This window comes from Oncorhynchus gorbuscha, linkage group LG15 (genome assembly GCF_021184085.1).
Source record: "Oncorhynchus gorbuscha isolate QuinsamMale2020 ecotype Even-year linkage group LG15, OgorEven_v1.0, whole genome shotgun sequence".
Taxonomy (NCBI): domain Eukaryota; kingdom Metazoa; phylum Chordata; class Actinopteri; order Salmoniformes; family Salmonidae; genus Oncorhynchus; species Oncorhynchus gorbuscha.
In genome coordinates, this window is record NC_060187.1 from 30,752,988 (window position 1) to 30,776,670 (window position 23,683).

The 23,683-nt window shown below is 45.8% G+C and overlaps 1 protein-coding gene across 2 annotated transcripts in view; it reads right to left on the minus strand.

Annotated features, from left to right (window-relative positions):
- LOC123996922 (inactive N-acetylated-alpha-linked acidic dipeptidase-like protein 2) overlaps positions 1-23,683 on the minus strand; it is a 294,216-nt gene that overhangs the window by 192,711 nt on the left and 77,822 nt on the right. For both annotated transcript variants that reach the window (XM_046300766.1, XM_046300765.1), the window contains exon 2: positions 2,948-3,449. In XM_046300766.1, the coding sequence (XP_046156722.1) occupies positions 2,948-3,449 (502 nt within the window). The remainder of the gene's footprint in view (positions 1-2,947; positions 3,450-23,683) is intronic.

The window sequence follows — 23,683 nt, forward strand, 5'->3', positions numbered from 1 at the left end:
TTTAGATTTGTATTTACATCCTACATTATTCGGTATACCAAACATACTTTTATTGATTTAAGTGTCACACTATAATAGCTGTATGCCGACTTGGCAATGGTTCATGTTGACAACCAATTAGGTCATTATTCAATTCCCATGCACCTCAAGCATTTCCCATATGACACTATATTCCCACAACAATATTCTGTTCTTTTTATTCAAAAGCTTTCAATTATAATGAGATGTCTGTTAAAGAATGCATAATATCCTCACTAAGTCTAGGTATTCTACCAAAGGGATGTTACCAGTCCTATCACCAGGTTATAATATAAGCCCCATATTACCTAGGGGTGTAGTCCATTCACAGCCCCCTCAGTGGAGAGAGATTCATTAAGAGGGAGGGATGGAGGGATGGAAAGAGAAGTATTCTAGTCAGAGCTACAAAAGTCCTAACACCCGTGCACAGGTATATGGAGGTGTGAGTCTCATTTCTGGGCATCGTTCTATATTTTTATAACTACGAACCCAAATGTGTTAAAGGTAGATAAGAAATATGTGGTACAATAAGACTCTTACTGTATTTGTTTGTCATATTCTAGCTGTAATCAAGATAACGTTTTGCGGCTGCTCCACCTGTTAGAGAATCAACATCATTTTTAAACGCTGCGCTTACTCACAAGTTTCTCCTGTTGAGTTTATGATTGGCACCCTACCAGCCGGGTTAATATGGCTCCAGTTGATGATTAATGTAAGATTGTCTATATAAATTCAATTTGGCACCAAACCAAAACAGACTACATTTGCACAGAGAAACAGTCTGGCTTCATCTTTTCATTCAAATGGGTCTGTCTCCATGGGGAATAAAAAAAGAACTGACAATGTTATGGGCAATCTAGGTCAATGACACATAACACCACATCACACAATATCTTTATGAGCCCAACATGGTAGAAAGCCATTCTTCATGATGGGCACACACTGGTTGAATTAACATTATTTTCACATAATTCCAATGAAATTACATTGAACCAGCGTGGAATAAACTCTGAATTACCGTCTGTGCCCAGTGGGTAGCTACAGTATTTGGCCAGGCTATGTGTACTGTGTTCTGGCCTGTTTTAAAAGCTGCCACCCATGTTTGACACTAAACCTAGAGAGTTTGTAGCCCCCCTCTCTGTTTGGAGATGGAACTGACCAGGAGACCAAAGGTCCCTAGCAGTATCTTCTTAGGTCTTCCAGAGCTCTGTTACAGTAATCAGTATGTCCAAACAGTTTTTATTTTCTTCTACACAAACCCTCCTTCCTTATCCGCCTGGAGACATGACCCTTAATCTGACTTTGGGATTATTTATTTCAATTGGTGAGGATGAGAAATGCTCCCAACATGCTGGACTGTATCAATTACAGGGCATAATTAGTGAGTGAGTGTCTCGGGGAGATAAAGAATAGCATTAGAGAGACACAAACAGAGGGAAATTGACTTCTTCCAGGGATTTTCGGCTAATCCAATTTCACCGAGACTGTTTATGCGCCTGCACGTTTCTTTGAAGTGTAAATGGTAAAAGAAGCAAACACATACAGTAATGAGCCAAAGAAATATCAACGTCTCAGCATAAGAGTCTATACAGGGGAAAACAATGGGCCTTTTGGCAGGAGAAAATGCCCAAACATCAGACTATTACATACCGTTGTTCATCATAGCACACTAAATCCCACCCTTATATTTATGTATAGTCAATCACCAAGCACACAGTACACTGACTAAATAAAGTGAATTGTAGTCTACTAGCCTCCTGCAGAAATCCGAGTGGTCACAAATAAAGTGGAAAGAGGTGAGGCATCCAAGCAGGACAGAATGCCGTTAGTTAATGTGGGAGAATTACTGAGGATAAAACCATTTTACGTAACTATTTTATTTTATTTTTGAAACATTCTGAGCTAACACAATATCCCCTCTCCCCATAGAGCATCAGTTTGGGAGAGAGATTGCAGGATTCCCTCTGTGCCATAGCTGCAGGAAGTAGAGGTGCTGAAGGTGCTGAAGCACACCCTGATTAAAAAAAAAGTTATTTTTCTTCACAAAAGTAGTGCACTGGGCCTTTACTAGTCCCATATTAGCGGACTGATATAGCCCCCGCCCACAAACAGGTAGTTCATCCAAGGTATGAACTATGAGTTGGTGGCTGAATGCATGATCATAATGTTAGTTGAGCTTACAATACTGTGTCTTTCTCCAAGAGAATCTGGGCTCTGCTGTTGGCCCTGCCGCCTGAAAAATACATGTGACTAAATAAATAATAAATACACTAAACTGCAAAGCCTGTTTGGGAGTCAGATTGTCTCAGTTCAGTTGAAACTGAGTTATCTTTCTGACACAAATATACATGTATTCCATGATCCTTGGCACCAAAACAATATCATGCCACCAGAGGTTTGTCGGCATTTAATTTAACATTACTACCTGCTTGGGCCCTGTCCCCGCCTGTCAGCTATACACAGCTGGGCATGGAGTGAACAAGGCCTTCTTGTCACTAGTGGGGATACAGTGTGCTACAGCGTTTGGCTGGGAGACTGTCTTTGCTAGAAGGATGCAGTTCCCTGAGAGACTGTTACAGAAAAGCCCACATCTGCTTCCTAAGAATGTCTAACTTTCACTCAGACAAAGAAAAGCTTTCAGAAGGGGCCGCAAGTTTATTGGCTGAGAGATCAGCAGCAAACAATGTGCTCTAAATCACCTTTGCATGACCTGGGAGAGCCTCCTTCTCAGAGAAACACTTCCAAATGAATGTAATTTTCATGCAAATCATCTCAGCTCACTAATTGTTCTGCAGCTGCGCATAATGCCTCCACACTAAGAAGATGCATTACCTGTAATAGTATACCCTCTGTCTCTAAACGATCTGCAGGCATTGAGGCAAAACAGAGAATCACTGAATAATTGGTGTGTGTGAAAAGGCCTACCTACCTGTGCAGAACCTGGATCTTCTCAGCTGTGATGTCCCTCAGCAGCTCCTCCAGGAGGTCTGTGTCAGTGGGGGGTTCAGGGGTGGGCTTGTCCGTGCTGTGGGCGTAGTGGCCTATCAGTATCCCCAGGATAAAGAGCCCTACACCTGCTAGCAGGTACTTGACCAGGCTGCAGCTGCTTCTCCGCTGGCCCTTGGGTGGAGCTCTGGTGAAGTGGGAGATGTAGTTGGGGTCCTCCTGCAGCCGCTCAAACCTACCGTGTGGAGAGACGGACACAGAGGGCTGGATGGGCTCCAGGTCTGGGTCTGGATCAGCACGGTTGGAGTTACCCACGGTCCGATGCTCCACACACTCCAGCTGGAAGCGGTCTAGGCCTAGTCCCGGGTCCTGTAGCTCCTTTTCCATGTCCCACTCCAGGTCCAGGGCGGATGCCTGCAGTTCCTCTCGCTCCAGAGACCCTTTGTGGGCCGCACGCACCTTCCTGTACGCCATGCCTTCAAGACCTGGATACAAACAGATTACACAGAGGTCTCTGTTATTATCCCAGGTTAACAAGAGCACTGAATGAGGGGTTGGTTAACAGCTAATCAATCAAATTGATGAACTTAACCTTTCAGTATATCATACAGACCTACACTGAGAGAGCCTGTGCAGTTGGACCTATGCACTGCATTACCACTGACGCGCATGGCACACACATTGATTTCTGGGCTTACATCACCATAACAATTCAAAGGTGATGTATTTATGTGGCCCAGGGGTTGAACTCCAGCGCCCTAACTAAATAGTAAAGAGCATTCCCACGAAACCCAATTAGAGCATGCTAAGTTCACTACAGCTGCTGAAGCAGAACATTAAGGGAGATGACTGAGTGGGATCAAATTCATAAAACGGAGCCCAGTGTCTTAGTATACCATCAAATTTAACTGTCCCTTTTACTGACACTGTTATCAAACTCCAAACAGAAGCCCAATCGATAATAACCAAAAAATCCAAACTGCTGCGAAACTCAAAAGCACACCAAAGCCACTTATTCTTTCAAAGACATTGCTTTAAAGACTTTCTTTAAACAGACATTAGAGTGGAATCTGTTGCTATGAAAGTTATACTGCATCACCCTGAGCAGCAAGAGAACACTAAGTGATCTCTCTGAGCAACACTTTTCTTCAGAGAAAGGTTTATCTAAAAGAGAAGAAAAAAATTATAATTTTAATATGGTCCCTTTCACATTGTATACTTTGCAGTCAGAATGGTCATTTAATTTTGTGTGGGTGTTTCAGGGAGAGGAGGAAGAAAAGCTTGTTCCTTGCTTAAGAATTACATGCCTGGATCTGACATCATGTGGCTGTTTGGGGTTTTAGGCTAGGTTTCAATATAAGCACTTTGTGACATCTGCTGATTTAAAAAATACTTTATAAATACATTTGATTGATTGATTGATTGATGGTACGAATGCAGCATAGACATAGGCCTGAGAATTTCCCCACATCAATCTTCAAATGCACCACTAAACGTCCATTATTTCTGCACAGAGTCAAAAGATTCCCTCTCTGCCTTGGGACAAAGTTAATTTTAATATTGACCCTTGTCAACCAATAGTTCAGAATGCACGCACACGCACACGCACACACACACACACACACACACACACACACACACACACACACACACACACACACACACACACACACACACACACACACACACACACACACACACACACACACACACACACACACACACACACACACACACACACACACACACACACACACACACACACACACACACACACACACACACACACACACACACACACACACACACACACACACACACACAGTGCCACTCCCCACCCAGCCTTACCCCATGTGGACTGGCATAGTCTACTGTACATATGGTGGTGAGGGGAAACAGCAGCTCTCCCATGCAGAGTGACAGCTGACATTTAATCACAGGAACACCAGTGATTTAATGCCTTTCAACTCTCAGACAAAGCCATCCATTCTAATACTGTCTTTGACTTTTCCATGAAGGATGCCAGACTGACACCTCACATGGTAAGGTATATCAAATACATGCTTAGCATTTTATTAAGTATCAGAAAAAAATAAACTCTGCAAATCAAGTTGCTATTGCTTTCTTTTATTCATATAAACTTATTAGAAAAAAAGGTGCTATCTAGAACCTAAAATGGTTCTTTGGCTGTCCCCATAGGAGAACCCATTTAAGAACCCTTTTTGGTTCCAGCTTCTACATAAAGGGTTCTACATAAAACCCAAAAGGGATCTCTTTGGAACCAAAAATGGTTATCTTATGAGGAGAGCCGAATAACCCTTTTTTTGTGTGTATGTATGATCTATGAACTATGAATTGCAGTCATTTTTGTAAAATTGCGCAGGAAGAAATGGCAGAGGTTTTACGGGTTGCCTAACCAATTGTGCTATTATGTGGGGTTTTGCGTTATTTGTAACTTATTTTGTTCATAATGTTTCTGCCACTGTATCTTACGGCAAAAAAGAGCTTCTGGACATCAGAACAGCGATCACTCACCTCGGATTAGACTAAGATTTTTTCTTCAACAAGCAGGACACCCAACAAGGCCAACATCCCCGTCATTGGCAAGAGAAAGAGATGCAGGTATAGACATGGGCTGGGGTGCCTCATAAGGATCCGCAGACGCCAATGGGACAGTTGCCGTTACCGCCAATATTACTTGCCAATGTGCAATCATTGGACAATAAAATAGACAAGGTACGATCACGAATATCCTACCAACGGGACGTCAGAAACTATAATATCTTATGTTTCACGGAATCGTGGCTGAATGATGACATGGATATTCAGCTAGCAGGTGTCTTATGATAAACTGTAGACCACACAATTTGCCAAGAGATAACAACCTATCCCTCAACATAATCAAGACAAAGGAGATGATTGTGGACTATAGGAAAAGGAGGACCGAGCACGCCCCCATTCTCATCGATGGGGTTATAGTGGAGCAGGTTGAGAGGTTCACGTTCCTTGGTGTCCACATCAACAACAAACTAGAATGGTCCAAACACAACAAGACAGTTGTTAAGAGGGCACAAAAAAGCAGATTCCCCCTCAGGAAACTAAAATGATTTGGCATGGGTCCTCAAAAGGTTCTACAGCTGCAACATCGAGAGCATCCTGACTGGCTGCATCACTGCCTGGTACGACAGCTGCTCGGGCTGCGACCGCAAGGCACTACAGTGGGTAGTACGTACAGCCCAGTACATCACTGGGGGTGTCAGAGGAAAGCCCTAAAAATGGTCAAAAACCCCAGCCAACCCAGTCATAGAATGTTCTCTCTACTACCGCATGGCAAGCAGTACCGGAGTGCCAAGTCTAGGACCAAAAGGCTTCTCAACAGATTTTACCGCCCAAGCCATAAGACTCCTGAACAAGTAATGAAATGGATACCCGGACTATTAGCATGGTCCCCCCAACCCTTCTTTTACGCTGCTGCTACTCTCTGTTTATCATGTATGAATAGTCACTTTAACTATACATTCATGTACATACTACCTCACTACCTCAATTAGCCCGACTAACCGGTGCCCCTGCATATTGGCTACCCGAACTATCTGCATTGTGTCCCGCCACCCACCACTCGCCAACCCCTCTTTTACACTACTGCTACTCTCTGTTTATTATATATGCATAAGTGCATCGATGAAGTCGTCCCCACATTGACTGTATATTTATATTTATTTTATTTGACCTTTATTTAACTAGGCAAGTCAGTTAAGAACCTATTATTATTTTCAATTATGGCCTAGGAACAGTGGGTGAACTGCCAGAACGACAGATTTTTACCTTGTCAGCTCGGAGATTCGATCTTGTATGTACATATCCCAACCAGAAGCCATGGATTATAGGCAACATCCGCATCAAGCTAAAGGCTAGAGTCGCCGCTTTCAAGGAGCGGGACACTAATCCGGACGCTTATAAGAAACGCCGCTACGCCCTCAGATGAACCATCAAACAAGCAAAGCATCAATAGAGGATTAAGATTTAATCCTACCACACTTGCTCTGACGCTGGTTGGGTGTGGCAGGGCTTGAAAACTATTACGGACTACAAAGGGAAACCCAGATGTGAGCTGCCCAGTGACGCGAGCCTACCAGATGAGCTAAATGCCTTTTATGCTCGCTTTGAGGCAAACAACACTGAAGCATGCATGAAAGCACCAGCTGTTCTGGATGACTGTGTGATAACGCTTTCTGTAGCCGATGTGAACAAAACCTTTAAACAAGTCAACATTCACAAAGCCGCTGGGCCAGACGGATTATCGGGATGTAATCCAACTGTCAAGTGTCTTCACTGACATTTTCAACCGCTCCCTGACCGAATCTGTAATACCTACATTTTTCAAGCAGACCACCATAGTCCCTGTGCCCAAGGAAGGGAAGGTAACCTACCTAAATTATTACTGCCCTGTGGCACTCACATCGGTAGCCATAAAGTGCTATGAAAGGCTCACATCAACATGTGAGCCATCAACAGCATCCTCCCGGACACCCTAGACCCACTCCAATTTGCATACCGCCCCAACAGATCCACAGATGACGCAGTCTCAATCACAATCCACAACGCCCTTTCTCACCTGGACAAAAGGAACACCTATGTGAGAATGCTGTTCATCGACTACAGCTCAGTGTTCAAAACCATAGTGCCCTCAAAGCTCATCACTAAGCTAAGGACTCTGGGACTAAACACCTCCCTCTGCAACTGGATCCTGGACTTCCTGACGGGCTGCCCCCAGGTGGTAAGAGTATGCAGCAACACGTCTGCTACACTGCTCCTTAACACTTGGGCCCCTCAGGGGTGTGTACTTAGTCCCCTCCTGGATTCCCTGTTCACCCACGACTGCGTGGCCAAACACGACTCCAACACCATTATTAAGTTTGCTGACGACACAACAGTGGTAGGCCTGATCACTGACAACGATGAGACGGCCTATAGGGAGGATATCGGAGACCTGGCAGTGTGGTGCCAGGACAACAGCCTGTCCCTTAATGTGAGCAAGACAAATTAGCTGATTGTGGACTACAGGAAAAGGCGGGCCGTACAGGCCCTCATTAACATTGACGGGCTGTAGTGGAGCGGGTTGAAAGTTTCAAGTTCCTTGGTATCCACATCACCAACGAGCTATCATGGTCCAAACATACCAAGACATTTGTGAAACCTTCTCCCCCTTAGGAGACTGAAAAGATATGGCATGGGTCCCCAGATCCTCAAAGGTTCTACAGCTGCACCATCGAGAGCATCCTGACCATTGCATCACCGCCTGCTCGGAATCTGACTGTAAGGCATTACAGAGGGTAGTGCGAAAGGCCCAGTACATCACTGGGGCCAAACCTCCTGCCATTCAGGACCTATATAATAGGCGGTGTCAGAGGTAAGCCCATAAAATTGTCAGAGACTCCAGTTACCCAAGTTATAGACTGTTATCTCTACTACTGCACAGCAAGGGGTACCGGAGCGCCAAGTCTAGGACCAAAAGGCTCCTCAACAGCTTCTACCCCCAAGCCATTAGACTGCTGAACAATTCATAAAAATCGCCACTGGACAATTTACATAGACACCCCCCACACTGCTGCTACTCTTTGTTTGTTTGATACCTATGTATCGTCACTTCGCCCCACCTACATGTACAGATTACCTCAACTAGCCTGTACCCCTGCACACTGACTCGGTACCGATGCCCCCTGTATATAGCCTCATTATTGTTATTCTTATTGTGTTACTTTATATTATATTACTTTTTATTTTAGCCTACTTTTAGCCTATATTTTATTCTTCTTGAACTGCACTGTTGGTTAAGGGCTTGTAAGTAAGCGTTTCACGGTAAAGTCTACACTTGTTTTATTCGGCGCATGTGACAAACAAAGTTTAATTTGATTTGATGCATAGTCACTTTAACCATTCCTACATGTACATCCTACCTCAATTAGCCTGACAAACCGGTGCCTCTATATAGCCTTGCTACTGTTTTTCACTGTCTTTTTACTGTTGTTTTTATCTCTTTACTTATATATTGTTCACCTAATACCTATTTTTTACTTAAAAATCACACTGTTGGTTAAGGCCTGTAAGTAGGCATTTTACTGTAAGGTGTATTCGGTGCACGTGACAAATAAACATTGTCATTTTGACTGAAATCAAATGAGACAACTGATAATATGGTGAATGTACAATAGCTACCAACACGTGATCGATCACCTGATTGCCAAGGGCAGGCATGAAGACATCACAACTAACTGTGTCTGTTAGTCTTCAGCCAACACATTCAAATGGCATCACACTGGCCTTACCATGGACTTTCTAGCATTAATACTGAAATGAACTGTTTATCTACTCATCTATTCCTGTTCAAGTTATACAAAAAATAACTCTAAGTGTATACAGAATATATTGTATATGTGCAGTAGCCTTAGTAACTATAGTTCTTATAATGCCCTGATAACACTATATGGTTAACCTTCAGGGCACACAATGGAATACAAATCTGTTTCTGGATCAGTGTTGGAGATGGGAGAATAACATTGGGATGCTGAGGGTAACCCTCTTCTTTAACTTTCAACCCTTAGATGCCATTGACAGAGAGATTGAAAGAAAAGCCCAAGACCTTTCTTGAATGCCTGTATCTGTAACTATATTATTTATTAATATAACTTCCATATGTTTCAATACTGATGAGATACCGAACAAAAATGTAAACGCAACATGTAAACGCAACAAGTGTTGGTCCCATGTTTCATGAGCTAAAATAAAAGATCCCATAAATGTTCCATATGCACAAAAATCTTATTTCTCTCAAATATTGAACACACATGTGTTTACATTCCTGTTAGTGAGTATTTCTCCTTTGCCAAGATAATCCATCCACATGACAGCTGTGGCATATTAAGAAGCTGATTAACAGCATGATCATTACACAGGAGCACCTTGTGCTAGGGACTTCACACTGCCATTGAAGAGGAGTGCAACAATATTCTACAGGCCACAATCAACAGCCTGATCAACTCTATGAGAAGTAGATGTGTATGTGCAGCATGAGGCAAATGGTGGTCACACCAGATACTGACTGGTTTTCTGATGCTCATCCCAACCTTTCATTAAAGGTATCTGTGACAAACATATGCATACCTTTATTGCTAGTCATGTGAAATCCATACATTAGGGTCTAACTAATTTATTTCAATTGACTGATTTCTTTATATGAACTGTAATTAGGTAAAATCCTAGAAATTGTTGCATGTTGCATTTATATTTTTGTTCATTACAGTAAAAGAGAAATGTGTGTGTGTTTGTGTCCGTGTGTGGAGTAGGTTATTGTGCGTGGGTGTGTGAGTGGGTGAGAGAGGGAGAGGGTGGGAGGAAGAGAGAGGACAAAAAAAGAGAGAGTAAATATTTCCCAGCACAGTCCTGCCTACCCATCATCTCATTTGACATGACCTTGTCAGTTGCCGTAGTTACAAAACATGAAGCCAGCTGTCGATCAGTTTAGCTGTTGAACATTTCACAGAAGGGCAAAGAAACTGGAGAAAGGTGACGAGAAAAACTTAAGCAAATTATTGCCATGGAATACCTACAACTCGCTGCACAACATAAGCAACACACAATGCAAATGCTGTTGCCAAATAAACAGTAGCAAACTCTATTTCATGGACAGACACAAATGCCAATTGTAAGTGTAGTAAGTATATGCTTGGTCAAGAACTACTGTGGGCCAACAGTGGCTGGAACTAATGCTGCACCAGCCTGGAGGAATAAGAGGAAGCATGGCTGCTGTGCTGTTTTGCTACAGTACTATCCATTTAGAACCAGCATCTGGCCCAGCTCTCAGAATATGTTACTGGCCTGGGCCACCAGAGCAAATCTTTATTTTTATAGTGATCATGAATAAAATATGCCATCCCCAGGGTGTGGCCCAAATAATTCTACTTTATGGATCTCTGCATTAAATCTCAATGTACAGTAGATGGGGCCATGTCTAAGAATGCTAGACAAGAAAACAATAACATGCACCACATCCATTTCCTCAGATCTGAGCCTGTTTTCTGCTCTTAAATCAGAAGAAAGTCTTACCTTCAAATCAACTCATAGGTTGGACATTCTGGTATTATTATTGGTATTGTGTGTGCACCACGCTCAAGCATTTAATTGTATTTCTAATTGTTGCGGAGCCTACTTCCATTATGATGTAATTCTAGAAAAGTATTATGTGCAATATCTTTTTTGTTTTTTTCAGCTTTTACAGAGACGGATAGCTTTGTAAATATAAAAAATAATAATCTCATCAATGTGTCACGACTTCTGCCGAAGTCGGTTCCTCTCCTTGTTCGGTGTTTGGCGGTCGACGTCACCGGTCTTCTAGCCATCGCCGATCCATTTTTAATGTTCCATTTGTTTTGTCTTGTTTTCACACTCACCTGGTTTAAATTCCCTAAATTACATGTTGTATATTTTCCCTCTGTTTTCCCCCATGTCCTTGTCGGGAATTATTCGTTGTATGTATTGGTGCCATATATGTTATGATGTGCGATGGGTTTTTACCCACTTTCTTTATGTTATATGTTGGTTTTTGGAGTTTGTAAGCATTTATTAAATAACTCTGTTTATACCAATTTCGTTCTCCTGCGCCTGACTTCCCTGCCACCAGCACACACCCCATTACAGAATTGTCGACCACTCATTGAGTCAACAGGAACAGGTGCCCCTGGTATAGGGGTTGAGGAGCGCATTCAGCAGCAAGCGAAAGTAATCCACCATCTCGGCGCCATCATGGATCAAGTTATCCAGACCCTGGACCGTTGGGAGAGACGGGGAGGTCCACCAGCACTTACAACCATGCAACCTGAACCTCCACTACTCACTCCTTCTGCAACCGTCCCAGTGGGATAAGTCTCAGCCTTCCCAGGGAGTATGATGGGACGGCGGCACGGTGACAGGGTTTCCTGTTACAGCTGGACCTATACCTGGGCACCATTTTTCTAGCTACCTCGGAAGGGAGAGGGTATCCGCCCTTATCTCGTGTCTCTCAGGGAGAGCTCTGGAGTGGGCCAACGCCATGTGGGGGGAAGGAGATACAGCGTTGGAGGACTTCACCGAGTTCACCCGCCATTTCCGTGTGCAGCGGGTGAGTGCCTCTTCCAGCTGAGGCAGGAGACGAGGAGTGCCCAGGAGTTTGCCCTAGAGTTTAGGACCCTGGCTGCTGGCGCGGGATGGAACGACAGGGCCCTGATCGACCACTACCGTTGCAGTCTGCGCAAGGACGTACGTCGGGAGTTGGCCTGCAGAGACACCACCCTTACATTGGATCAGCTGGTGGACCTGTCCATCCGGCTGGAAAACCTGCTGGCTACCCACCGACATTCAGATCAGGGTCTGGTGGTTCCATCCCCTCGCACCCCTCTCCTGAACCTATGAAGCTGGGAGGGGTGGTGCGTAGGAAGACCAGAGGGGTTCCAGTTCGTGCACCATCTGTGGCCGCAGAGGACACACTGCCGGTCGGTCCCTCTGGGAGTTGAGGCAGCAGGCAAGGCACTCTGGCGTCACCCCAGGTGAATCTGCACCATTCTCATCCAGAGTCCTCTGTTGTCCAACTGTTTGTAACTGTTTGTTTTCCTGATTTTCCCACGCATTCCCAGCATAAGGCGCTCGTCGATTCAGGATCAGCTGGGAATTTTATTGACAGAGGGCTCGCTCTTAGTCTCATGATCCCCATTATCCCTTTGGCTAGACCTTTCCCATTTCACGCTCGGGATAGTCGACCATTGGGGTCTGGGCTAATCAGGGAAGCTATTATTTCCCTGGCCATAGTGACGCAGGGGAGTCACGAGGAGAGAATCAGTCTCTTTCTCATTGACTCTCTTGCATTTCCCGTGGAAATGGGCCTTCTCTGGTTAGCTCATCATAACCCCACTATTTCATGGCAAGAGAGGGCTCTCACGGGGTGGTCACGACAGTGCTCGGGAAGGTGTGTAGGGGTTTCCGTTGGTGCTACTACGGTGGAAAGCCCAGACCAGGTCTCCATTGTGCGCATCCCCCCCGAATATGGCGATTTGGCTCTCGTCTTCTGTATAAAAAAAGGCGACTGAATTACCACCCCATCGAAGGGGGGATTGTGCGATAAATCTCCTGGTAGACGCTGCATTTCCCAGGAGTCACGTGTATCCCCTGTCGCATGCGGAGACGGTCTCCTTGAGTTTCTTTTTTGTGAAGAAGAAGGATGGAGGTTTGCGCCCAGGCATTGATTATCGAGGTCTTAATCAAATCACGGTGAGGTACAGTTACCCGCTACCTCTTATCGCCATGGCGATTGAGTCAATACATGGGGCGCGCTTCTTCACAAAACTGGATCTCAGGAGCGCATACCACCTGGTGCGTATCCGGGAGGGAGACGAGTGGAAGATGGCGTTTAGTACCACCTCAGGGCATTCTGATTACCTCGTCATGCCGTATGGGTTGATGAATGCTCTTCCAATCCTTTGTAGATGAGATTTTCAGGGACCTGCACGGGCAGGGTGTAGTGGTGTATATCGATAACATTCTGGTATACTCCGCTACGCGCACCGAGCATGTGTCCGTGGTGCGCAAGGTACTTGGACGACTGTTGGAGCATGACCTGTATGTCAAGGCTGAGAAATGCCTGTTCTTGCAGCAGGCCGTCTCCTTCCTAGAGTACCGCATTTCCACATCAGGGGTGGAGATGGAGAGTGAAGGCATTTCAGCCGTGCGTAATTGGCCGACTCCCACCACGGTAAAGGAGGTGCAGGGTTTTTTAGGGTTTGCCAATTACTACCGGAGATTTATCCGGGGTTTTGGTCAGGTGGCTGCTCCCATTACCTTATTGCTGAAGGGGGGTCCTGTACGTCTGCAGTGGTCAGTTGAGGCAGACAGAGCTTTTGGGCAACTAAGGGCTCTGTTTACCTCGGCGCCCGTGCTAGCACATCCGGATCCCTCTTTGGCGTTCATTGTGGAGGTGAACGCATCTGAGGCTGGGATAGGAGTGGTGCGCCACCAAAGCTCCGCCCCTGTGCCTTCTTCTTGAAGAAGCTCAGCCTGGCGGAGAAAAACTATGACATGGGGGACCGGGAGCTGTTGGCTGTAGCCAAGGCCTTGAAGACGTGGAGACATTGGCTTGAGGGGGCTAAACACCATTTTCTCATCTGGACTGACCACTGCAATCCGGGCAGCGAGGAGACTGAACCCTCGCCAGGCAAGGTGGGACATGTTTTTCACCCGTTTTGTTTTCACCCTTTCGTACAAACCAGGTTCCCAGAACGTTAGCTTCTTATGGCAGTATTGAGTAGCTTGGATGAATAAGGTGCTCAGAGTAAGCTGCCTGCTAGTCAGGCTCAGAAGCTATATATGTATATTATTTGTGGATTTGAATAGAAAACACTCTGAAGTTTCTAAAACTGTTTGAATGATGTCTGTGAGTATAACAGAACTCATATGGCAGGCAGGCAAAAACCTGAGAAATAAATCCAACCAGGAAGTGGGAAATCTGAGGCTTGTAGGTTTTCAAGTATTTGCCTATCCAATATACAGTGTAAAATGTGTTCCAATTGGACTTCCTAAGGCTTCCACTAGATGTCAAAAGTCTTTAGAACCTTCTTTCAGGATTCTACTGTGAAGGAAGAGCGAATAAGAGCTGTTTGAGTCAGGTGTCTAGCAGAATGCCATGAGCTCAGTCAGGCGCACGACCGTAAGAGTTAGCTGCGTTCCTTTCCCTTTCTAAAGACTTGTCTTTAGGAATTGTCCGATTGGAATATTATTGAGGATTTATGATAAAAACATCATAAAGATTGATTCTATGCATCGTTTGACATGTTTCTACGAACTGTAATGGAACTGTCGTCTGAACTAAGTCCCTGCACCATGTGAATTTGGATTTGTGAACTAAACGCGCAAACAAAAAGGAAGGTATTTGGACAATTATGGACTTTATCGAACAAGTCAAACATTTATTTTGGAACTGGGATTCCTGGGAGTGCATTCTGATGAAGATCATCAAAGGTAAGTGAATATTTATAATGCTATTTCTGACTTCTGTTTACTCCACAACATGGCGGGTATCTGTATGGCTTGTTTTGGTCTCTGAGCGCTGTACTCAGATTATTGCATGGTGAGCTTTTTCCATAAAGCTTTTTTGAAATCTGACACAGCGGTTTCATTAAAAAGAAGTATATCTTTAATTCCATGTATAACACTTGTATTTTCATCTACATTTATGATGAGTATTTCTGTAAACTGATGTGGCTCTCTGCAAAATCACCAGAAGTTTTGGAAGCACAGCATTACTGAACGTAACGCGCCAATGTAAACTGAGATTTTTGGATATAAATATGAACTTTATTGAACAAAACATACATCTATTGTGTAACATGAAGTCCTATGAGTGTCATCTGCTGAAGATCATCAAAGGTTAGGGATTAATTTTATCTATATTTCTGCTTTTTGTGACTCCTCTCTTTGGCTTGAAAAATAGCTGTGTTTTTCTGTGACTAAGTGCTGACCTAACAATCATATGGTGTGCTTTCACTGTAAAGCCTTTTTGAAATCGGACACTGTGGTGGGATTAACAACAAGTTTACCTTTAAAATGGTGTATAATACTTGTATGTCTGAGGAATTTTAATTATGAGATTTCTGTTCTTTGAATTTGGCGCCCTGCACTTTCACTGGCTGTTGTCAAATCGATCCCGTTAACGGGATTTCAGCCGTAAGAAATTTTTAAGGCAGACACACTGTCCCGGCAGTATGACACAGAAGAGCAGTACATGGATCCCACTCCCATGCTCCCAGCCTCTTGCTTGGTGGCACCGGTAGTGTGGGAGCTGGACGCAGACATTTAGCGGGCGTTACGTGCCGAGCTCCCTCCTCCTCAGTGTCCAGCTGGGCGTCTGTATGTTCCGTTTGCTGTCCTCGACCGGCTGATCTATTGGGCCCACACGTCACCCTCCTCTGGTCATCCTGGGATTGGTCAGACAGTTCGCTGTCTTAGTGGGAAGTACTGGTAGCCCACTTTGGGTAAGGATGTGAGGGTTTATGTTTCCTCCTGCTCGGTGTGAGCCCAGTGTAAGGCTCCTAGGTACCTGCCCAAAGGTAAGTTACAACCCTTACCCGTTCCACAACGACCGTGGTCGCACCTGTCGATGGATTTCATAACCGATCTTCCACCTTCACACGGAAAACCTCGATCCTGGTCGTTGTGGATCGTTTTTCTAAGTCCTGTCATCCCCTTCCTTTGCCCGGTCTCCCTACGGCCCTACAGACTGTGGAGGCCCTGTTTACACACGTCTTCCGGCACTATGGGGTGCCTGAGGATATAGTGTCTGATCAGGGTGCCCAGTTCACTTCGAGGGTCTGGAGGGCGTTCATGAAACGTCTGGGGGTCTCAGTCAGCCTTACCTCAGGTTTTCACCCTGAGAGTAACGGGCAGGTGGAGAGAGTTAACCAGGATGTGGGTAGGATTCTGAGGTCTTATTGCCAGGACCGACCGGGGGAGTGGGCAGCATATGGCCCAGAACTCATCTGCCACTCCTCCACTAACCTCTCTCCCTTCCAGTGTGTATTGGGGTATCAGCCGGTACTGGCTCCTTGGCATCAGAGTCAAACCGAAGCTCCTGCGGTGGATGACTGGTTCCCCGCGCACGGAGAAGACATGGGACGCCGCCTATGTCCATCTTCAGCTCACCGTGCTGCGCCAGAAAGTTGGCGCAGACCGTCACCGCAGTGAGGCCCTGGTGGTCTGGCTCTTGATCCGGAACCCGCGCCTCTGCCTGTTCTGTCGGAAGCTTGGTCCGCGGTTTGTGGGGCCATTTAAGTCCTGAGGAGAGTGAACTAGGTAGGTTACAGGTTACAGCTTCCCCCAAATTACCGCATTAACCCCTCGTTCCAAGTCTCTTTCCTCAGGCAGGTGATGGCTGGTCCGCTCCAGGAAGCTGAGGTGCGGGAGGTTCCTCCACCCCCTCTGGACATTGAGGGCACCCCGGTGTACTCCGTTCGATCCATCCTGGATTTGAGACGTTGGGCGAGGGCCATTAAGGATCTCATGGACTGGGAGGGGTATGGTCCGGAGGAGAGATGCTGGGTTCCGGAGGAGGACGTGTTGGACCCTTCTATGCTGCGGGATTTCCACCGTCTCCATCTGGATCGCCCTGCGACTCGCCCTCAGGGGCGTCCCCGAGGCCGGTGTGGGCGCACTGCTGGAGCCGAGCGTCAAGGGGGGTTACTGTCACGACTTCTACCAAAGTCAGTTCCTCTCCTTGTTTGGGCGGTGTTCGGCGTTTGACGTCACCGGTCTTCTAGCCATCGCCAATCCATTTTCATGTTCCATATGCTTTGTCTTGTTTTCACACTCACCTGGTTTCAAATGCCTAAATTACATGTTGTATATTTTCCCTCTGTTTTGCCCCATGTCCTTGTTGGGAATTGTTCATTGTATGTATTGGTGCCAAGTATGTTATGGTGTGCAATGGGTTTTTACCCACTTTCTTTATTTTGTATGTTGGTTTTCGGAGCATTTCGTAAGCATTTATTAAATAACTCCATTTATACCAATTTCGTTCTCCTACGCCTGACTTCCCTGCCACCAGCATGCACCCCATTACACGATGAGATAAAGCAAGCAGGAATGAGTGTCCTTGACATTTCACTCAATAAGATAAGAGTGAGAGGCATTTCCTGCCAATAGGTAATAATAATAATAATAATCTAATAAACATTTTATAGTGTTTTTCATTACATACAAAATCTTGAAGCTAGGTGGCACAATTAGCTAGCTAATCTTGAAGCTAGGGGGTACTATTTTTTATTTTTGGAAAAATAACGTTCCCAAAGTAAACTGCTAGAATATGCATATAATTGACAGCTTAGGATAGAAAACACTCTAAAGTTTTCAAAACTGTAAAAATATTGTCTGTGTGTATAACAGAACTGATATTGCAGACGAAATCCTGAGAAAAATCCAATCAGGAAGTGACTCTTATTTTGAAACCCCTCTCTTTTATGCATCCCTATTGCCCATTGAAAGGGATATCAACCAGATTCCCTTTTCTGTAGCTTCCCTAAGGTGTCTACAGCCTTTAGACGTAGTTTCAGGCCTTTATTTTGAAGAATGAGCGTAAATGTCCACATTGCGTAAGTGGTCAGTTGTTGGCTCTCAGTGTGATTTTTGCGCTAAACAGAGAGGTAGCCATTTTTCCTCCCGGTCCTAGTGAAAAGCCAAATGTCCCGGTTGATATATTATCGAATAGATATTTGAAAAACACCTTGAGGATTGATTCTAAAAACCGTTTGCCATGTTTCTGTCGATATTATGGGTCCTTCTGTAGCTCAGTTGGTAGAGCATGGCGCTTGTATCGCCAGGGTAGTGGGTTCGATCCCCGGGACCACCCATACGTAGAATGTATGCACACATGACTGTAAGTCGCTTTGGATAAAAGCGTCTGCTAAATGGCATATATTATTATATTATTATTATGGCATATATTATAATTTGGAATTCTTGTATGCTTTGTCGTGACCGCTATTTCCGGTGGATTCCTAGACATAACGCATCAAACTAACAGAGGTATTTGGATATAAAAAATATCTTTATGGAACAAAAGGAACATTTGCTGTCTAACTGGGAGTCTCAAGAGTGAAAACAATAAACAATAAGTAATTTAAGAATATATATAGACTACAACGGTGAAGTTATACTGTAGATCAGCAAGATCAAGTCTGTTTGAGTGCTTCTTGAAGCCTCCAGCAGATTGGTCATGAGAGGACCTGGAAGCTTTCATGACCCATCAGCAAAGGTGGTGGTCAGAGATGGTGTTCAGGTGTCCAAGGTGAGGCAGGCACAATGTCATCAGGGCATCTCCACCGTCTGCAGATTCTCTGTATTGGGACTGTGATCAAGTTTGACTTCAGAAGTATCCTCCTGACCAATCAAAAAGATGTTCCACTGCCAACTTTGCATGCATAGCCTCTGTGTTGTTGAAAATCAACCCAGTCAGTAAAGTTAGTTAGGTGTAACCCAAATGACAACACACACCGGCTACCTAGCATGAACTAGCTTGTTGACAATGCTGATTTTCACCCATTTACGTGCAAGAATCCAGCTCATGATATCAAGACTTGATCCGCACTCATTTAGCTAGTGAAAAATAAAATGTTTGTACAAATATTTATATATAAATTATTAAATACAGAATTTGCATGAGTTTTCTGCCTAAGCTGCCTCTAGGTGTCATGTCAACTACAGAACCCTCAATACAATTCAAGATCCCATTCTCTGATCTGTCTCAATATAGCAGTGGTTTGTTGAGTGTTTTACACCTCATTACAGAACAGATGCAGGCTGCGGTGTGTGCATTGTGCAACAAGACTCCTTCAGTGAGCGATGCTTCATTTGTGTATCCGGATCAATAAACAGAGGTGGAAGTGATGCTGTAGCTCAGAGATATGAATATGATCCTAGAGATAAATACAGGGTTTCTGGGAACAACAAGGCCAGCAGCATTACAGGGAAATCAGATCAATGACTAGCCTCCATTACATTCTGCTTGGAGAGTGAACAACTTTGAGTCAACAGAAACATCCATTTGAGCTGTCCTAATCTAAGGTAAGTGTTATTAAGGCCATCTATCAGGCTGCAAACCACAATGAACGTTATTGTGCACATTTGTATATCAAGTCAATTGTGGGATGAGACGTGTCTGTTATAAAAGCAGGAAACACAATTGAGACTGACTTTTACCATCCACAACAAAATACCAGTGGCACTCAGATCATTAAGACCTGAATTACATTAACAATCCTTCATTACATATCTACACTGAGTGTACAAAACATTAGGAACACATTCCGAATATTGAGTTGCACCACATACTCCGCTCAAAAGAGCCTCAATTCATCAGGGAATGGACTCGACAAAGTGTCGAAAGCGTTCCACAGGGATGCTGGCCTATGTTGACTTCAATGCTTCCCACAGTAGTGTCAAGTTGGCTGGATGTCCTTTGGGTGGTGGACCATTCTTGATACTGTACACACAAGAAACTGGTGAGCATAAAAAACCCAGCACCATTGCACTCAAACAGGTGCACCTCGAACCTACTACCATACCCCGTTCAAAGGCACTTTAATATTTTATCTTGCCCATTCACCCTCTGAATGGCACACATACATACACAATCCATGTTTCAGTTGTCTTTAACCGATCTCCTCCCCTTCCTCTACACTGATTGAAGTGGATTTAACAAGGGATCATAGCTTCACCTGGTCAGTTTATGTCATGGAAAGGGCAGGTGTTCCTAATGTTTTATATATAACTCAGTTTCTTTCAAATAAGGACCTGTCCCTAATTGTAAGTTTGAGACAAGACTGTATTGTAAGCTTAATTAAAACCTCTTAACACTTGCTCTTCATGTAGCAGCATATTTTACATTGTGAGCAGCATGCATAAAATCATTTGTACTGTGTAGTAGCATTCTTTTTCTGGGAGGCTGGTATGATTCAGTCACATAATTATATAGAAGGACTGTTCTTCTTTTACAAACCTACATTTCACACACTGAATTCTCCTTTCATTGGCTAAGGTGACAGGATAGGGAGTGAGAAGAAGTTAACACTAAATGTATATGTATAGCCTAACTCGTGATGAGTAACCTTTCTTGTTGTAACGGCTCTCTTCTATCTCCTCCTCTGACGAAGAGGTAGAACAAGGATTGGACCAAAATGCAGCGTGATGATGATTCATGATATTTTAATGAAGGAACAACTATACATACAGAAACTACAAAAATAACTAAATGAAATAACAAAAACCGAAACAGCCCTATCTGGTGCAAACACAAAGACAGGAACAATCACCCACAAAACACTCACAGAATATGGCTGCCTAAATATGGCTCCCAATCAGAGACAACGATAATCACCTGACTCTGATTGAGAACCACCTCAGGCAGCCATAGACTACGTAGACACCCCACAAAACTCCAAGACAAAAAACACACCACAATAACCCATGTCACACCCTGGCATGACCAAATAAATAAAGAAAACACAAAATACTAAGACCAAGGCGTGACAGAACCCCCCCCCTAAGGTGCGGACTCCCGGACGCACCTCGAACCCATAGGGAGGGTCCGGGTGGGCGTCTGTCCATGGTGGCGGTTCCGGCTCTGGACGTGGACCCTACTCCATAAATGTCTTAGTTCCTCCCCCTCGCGTCCTGTGATAGTCCACCCTCGCCGCCGACCATGGCCTAGTAGTCCTCACCCAGAACCCCACTGGACTGAGGGGCAGCTCGTGACTGAGGGGCAGCTCGGGACTGAGGGGCAGCTCGGGACTGAGGCAGCTCGGGACTGAGGGGTAGCTCGGGACTGAGGGGTAGCTCGGGACTGAGGGGAAGCTCGGGACTCAGGGGAAGCTCAGGACTGAGGGGAAGCCCAGCACTGAGAGAAAGCTCAGCACTGAGAGGAAGCTCAGCACTGAGAGGAAGCTCAGGCAGGCAGTTGGCTCTGGCAGATCCTGGCTGGCTGGCGGATCTGGAAGAGTCTGGTTGACTGGCAGACCTGGAAGAGTCTCGTTGACTGGCAGATCTGGAAGAGTCTGGTTGACTGGCAGATCTAGCTGCTCTGGCTGCTCCATGCAGACTGGCAGCTCTGGCTGCTCCATGCAGACTGGCGCTCTGGCTGCTGCATGCAGACTGACAGCTCTGGCTGCTCCATGCAGACTGACAGCTCTGGCTGCTCCATGCAGACTGACAGCTCTGGCTGCTCCATGCAGGCTGGCAGCTCAGGCTGCTCCATGCAGACTGACATCTCTAGCTGCTGCATGCAGACTGACAGCTCTGGCTGCTCCATGCAAACTGACATCTCTGGCTGCTCCATGCAGACTGACAGCTCTGGCTGCTCCATGCAGGCTGGCAGCTCAGGCTGCTCCATGCAGGCTGGCAGCTCAGGCTGCTCCATGCAGGCTGGCAGCTCAGGCTGCTCCATGCAGGCTGGCAGCTCTGGCTGCTCCATGCAGGCTGGCAGCTCTGGCTGCGCTGAACAGGCAGGAGACTCCAGCAGCGCTGAACAGGCAGGAGACTCCAGCAGCGCTGTAGAGGAGGAAGGCTCTGGCAGCGCTGAACATGCGGGAGACTCCGGCAGCGCTGGAGAGGCGAGGCGCACTGTAGGCCTGATGCGTGGTGCTGGCACTGGTGGAACTGGACCGAGAACACGCACAGGAAGCCTGGTGCGGGGAGCTGCCACCGGAGGACTGGTGTGTGGAGGTGGCTCTGGATAGACCGGACCGTGCAGGCGCACTGGAGCTCTTGAGCACCAAGCCTGCCCAACCTTACCTGGCTCGATGCCCACTCTAGCCCGGCCAATAAGAAGAGCTGGTATGAACCGCACCGGGCTATGCACCCGCACTGGAAACACTGTGCGCTCCATAGCATAACACGGTTCCTGCCCGGTCTCTCTAGCCCCCCGGTAAGCACAGGGAGTTTGCAGCAGGTCTCCTACCTGGCATAGCCATACTCCCTGTGAGCCCACCCCCAATACATTTTTGGGGCTGACTCTCAGGCTTCCATCCGCGTCCCCGTGCTGCCTCCTCATACCAGCCCCTCTCCGCTTTCCCCGCCTCCAGTTCTTCCTTGGGGCGGCGATTCTCCAGGCTGAGCCCAAGGTCCTTCACCGTCCAGTTCGTCCTCCCATGTCCAGTCCTTCTCTCGCTGCACCTTGGCGCGGCTACACTCCCCTGGTTTAGCCCAGGGTCCTCTCCCGTCGAGGATTTCCCCCCAAGTCCAGAAATTCTTGTCGCGCTGCTCCTACTGCCGCTGTTGCCTGTTACCACGCCACTTGGTCTGGGTGGGGTGGGTGATTCTGTAACGGCTCTCTTCTATCTCCTCCTCTAACAAAGAGGTAGAACAAGGATCGGACCAAAATGCAGCGTGATGATGATTCATGATATTTTAATGAAGGAACAACTATACATAAAGAAACTATAAAAATAACTAAATGAAATAACAAAAACCGAAACAGCCCTATCTGGTGCAAACACAAAGACAGGAACAATCACCCACGAAACACTCACAGAATATGGCTGCCTAAATATGGCTCCCAATCAGAGACAACGATAATCACCTGACTCTGATTGAGAACCGCCTCAGGCAGCCATAGACTACGTAGACACCCCACAAAACCCCAAGACAAAAAACACACCACAATAACCCATGTCACACCCTGGCCTGACCAAATAAATAAAGAAAACACAAAATACTAAGACCAAGGCGTGACACCTGTGACCTAAGGACTTGGACAATAACAAGCTTTCGGCCCATGTTCCACAGGCCTTTTCATCTAGCCAGCTAATGCCCTCTACCTCTCCTCCTCTCTCATGCACTCTGGTTGACATTTTCACACATGCCAAACGTCCTCCACCACAACCTCCCTCTCCTCACCATTCTTTCATCTGATGCAAGCTCCATGCATGGCCAGGGGATCTATCTAGGCAGGAACATGTGTCACACAGCATCCCTCTTTCAAACATGTATGTTTCCTCTCCAGCACCCCAAAACCCTCCAACCCTCCAACCCCCCAGCCCCCCAACCCCCCAACCTCCTCCAACCCCCCACCCTTGTTTGATCTTTACCATCTATGTTTAATCCAGCTTTGAAAATGAAATGCTAATACAAAACATAACCTGGGGCATCATTT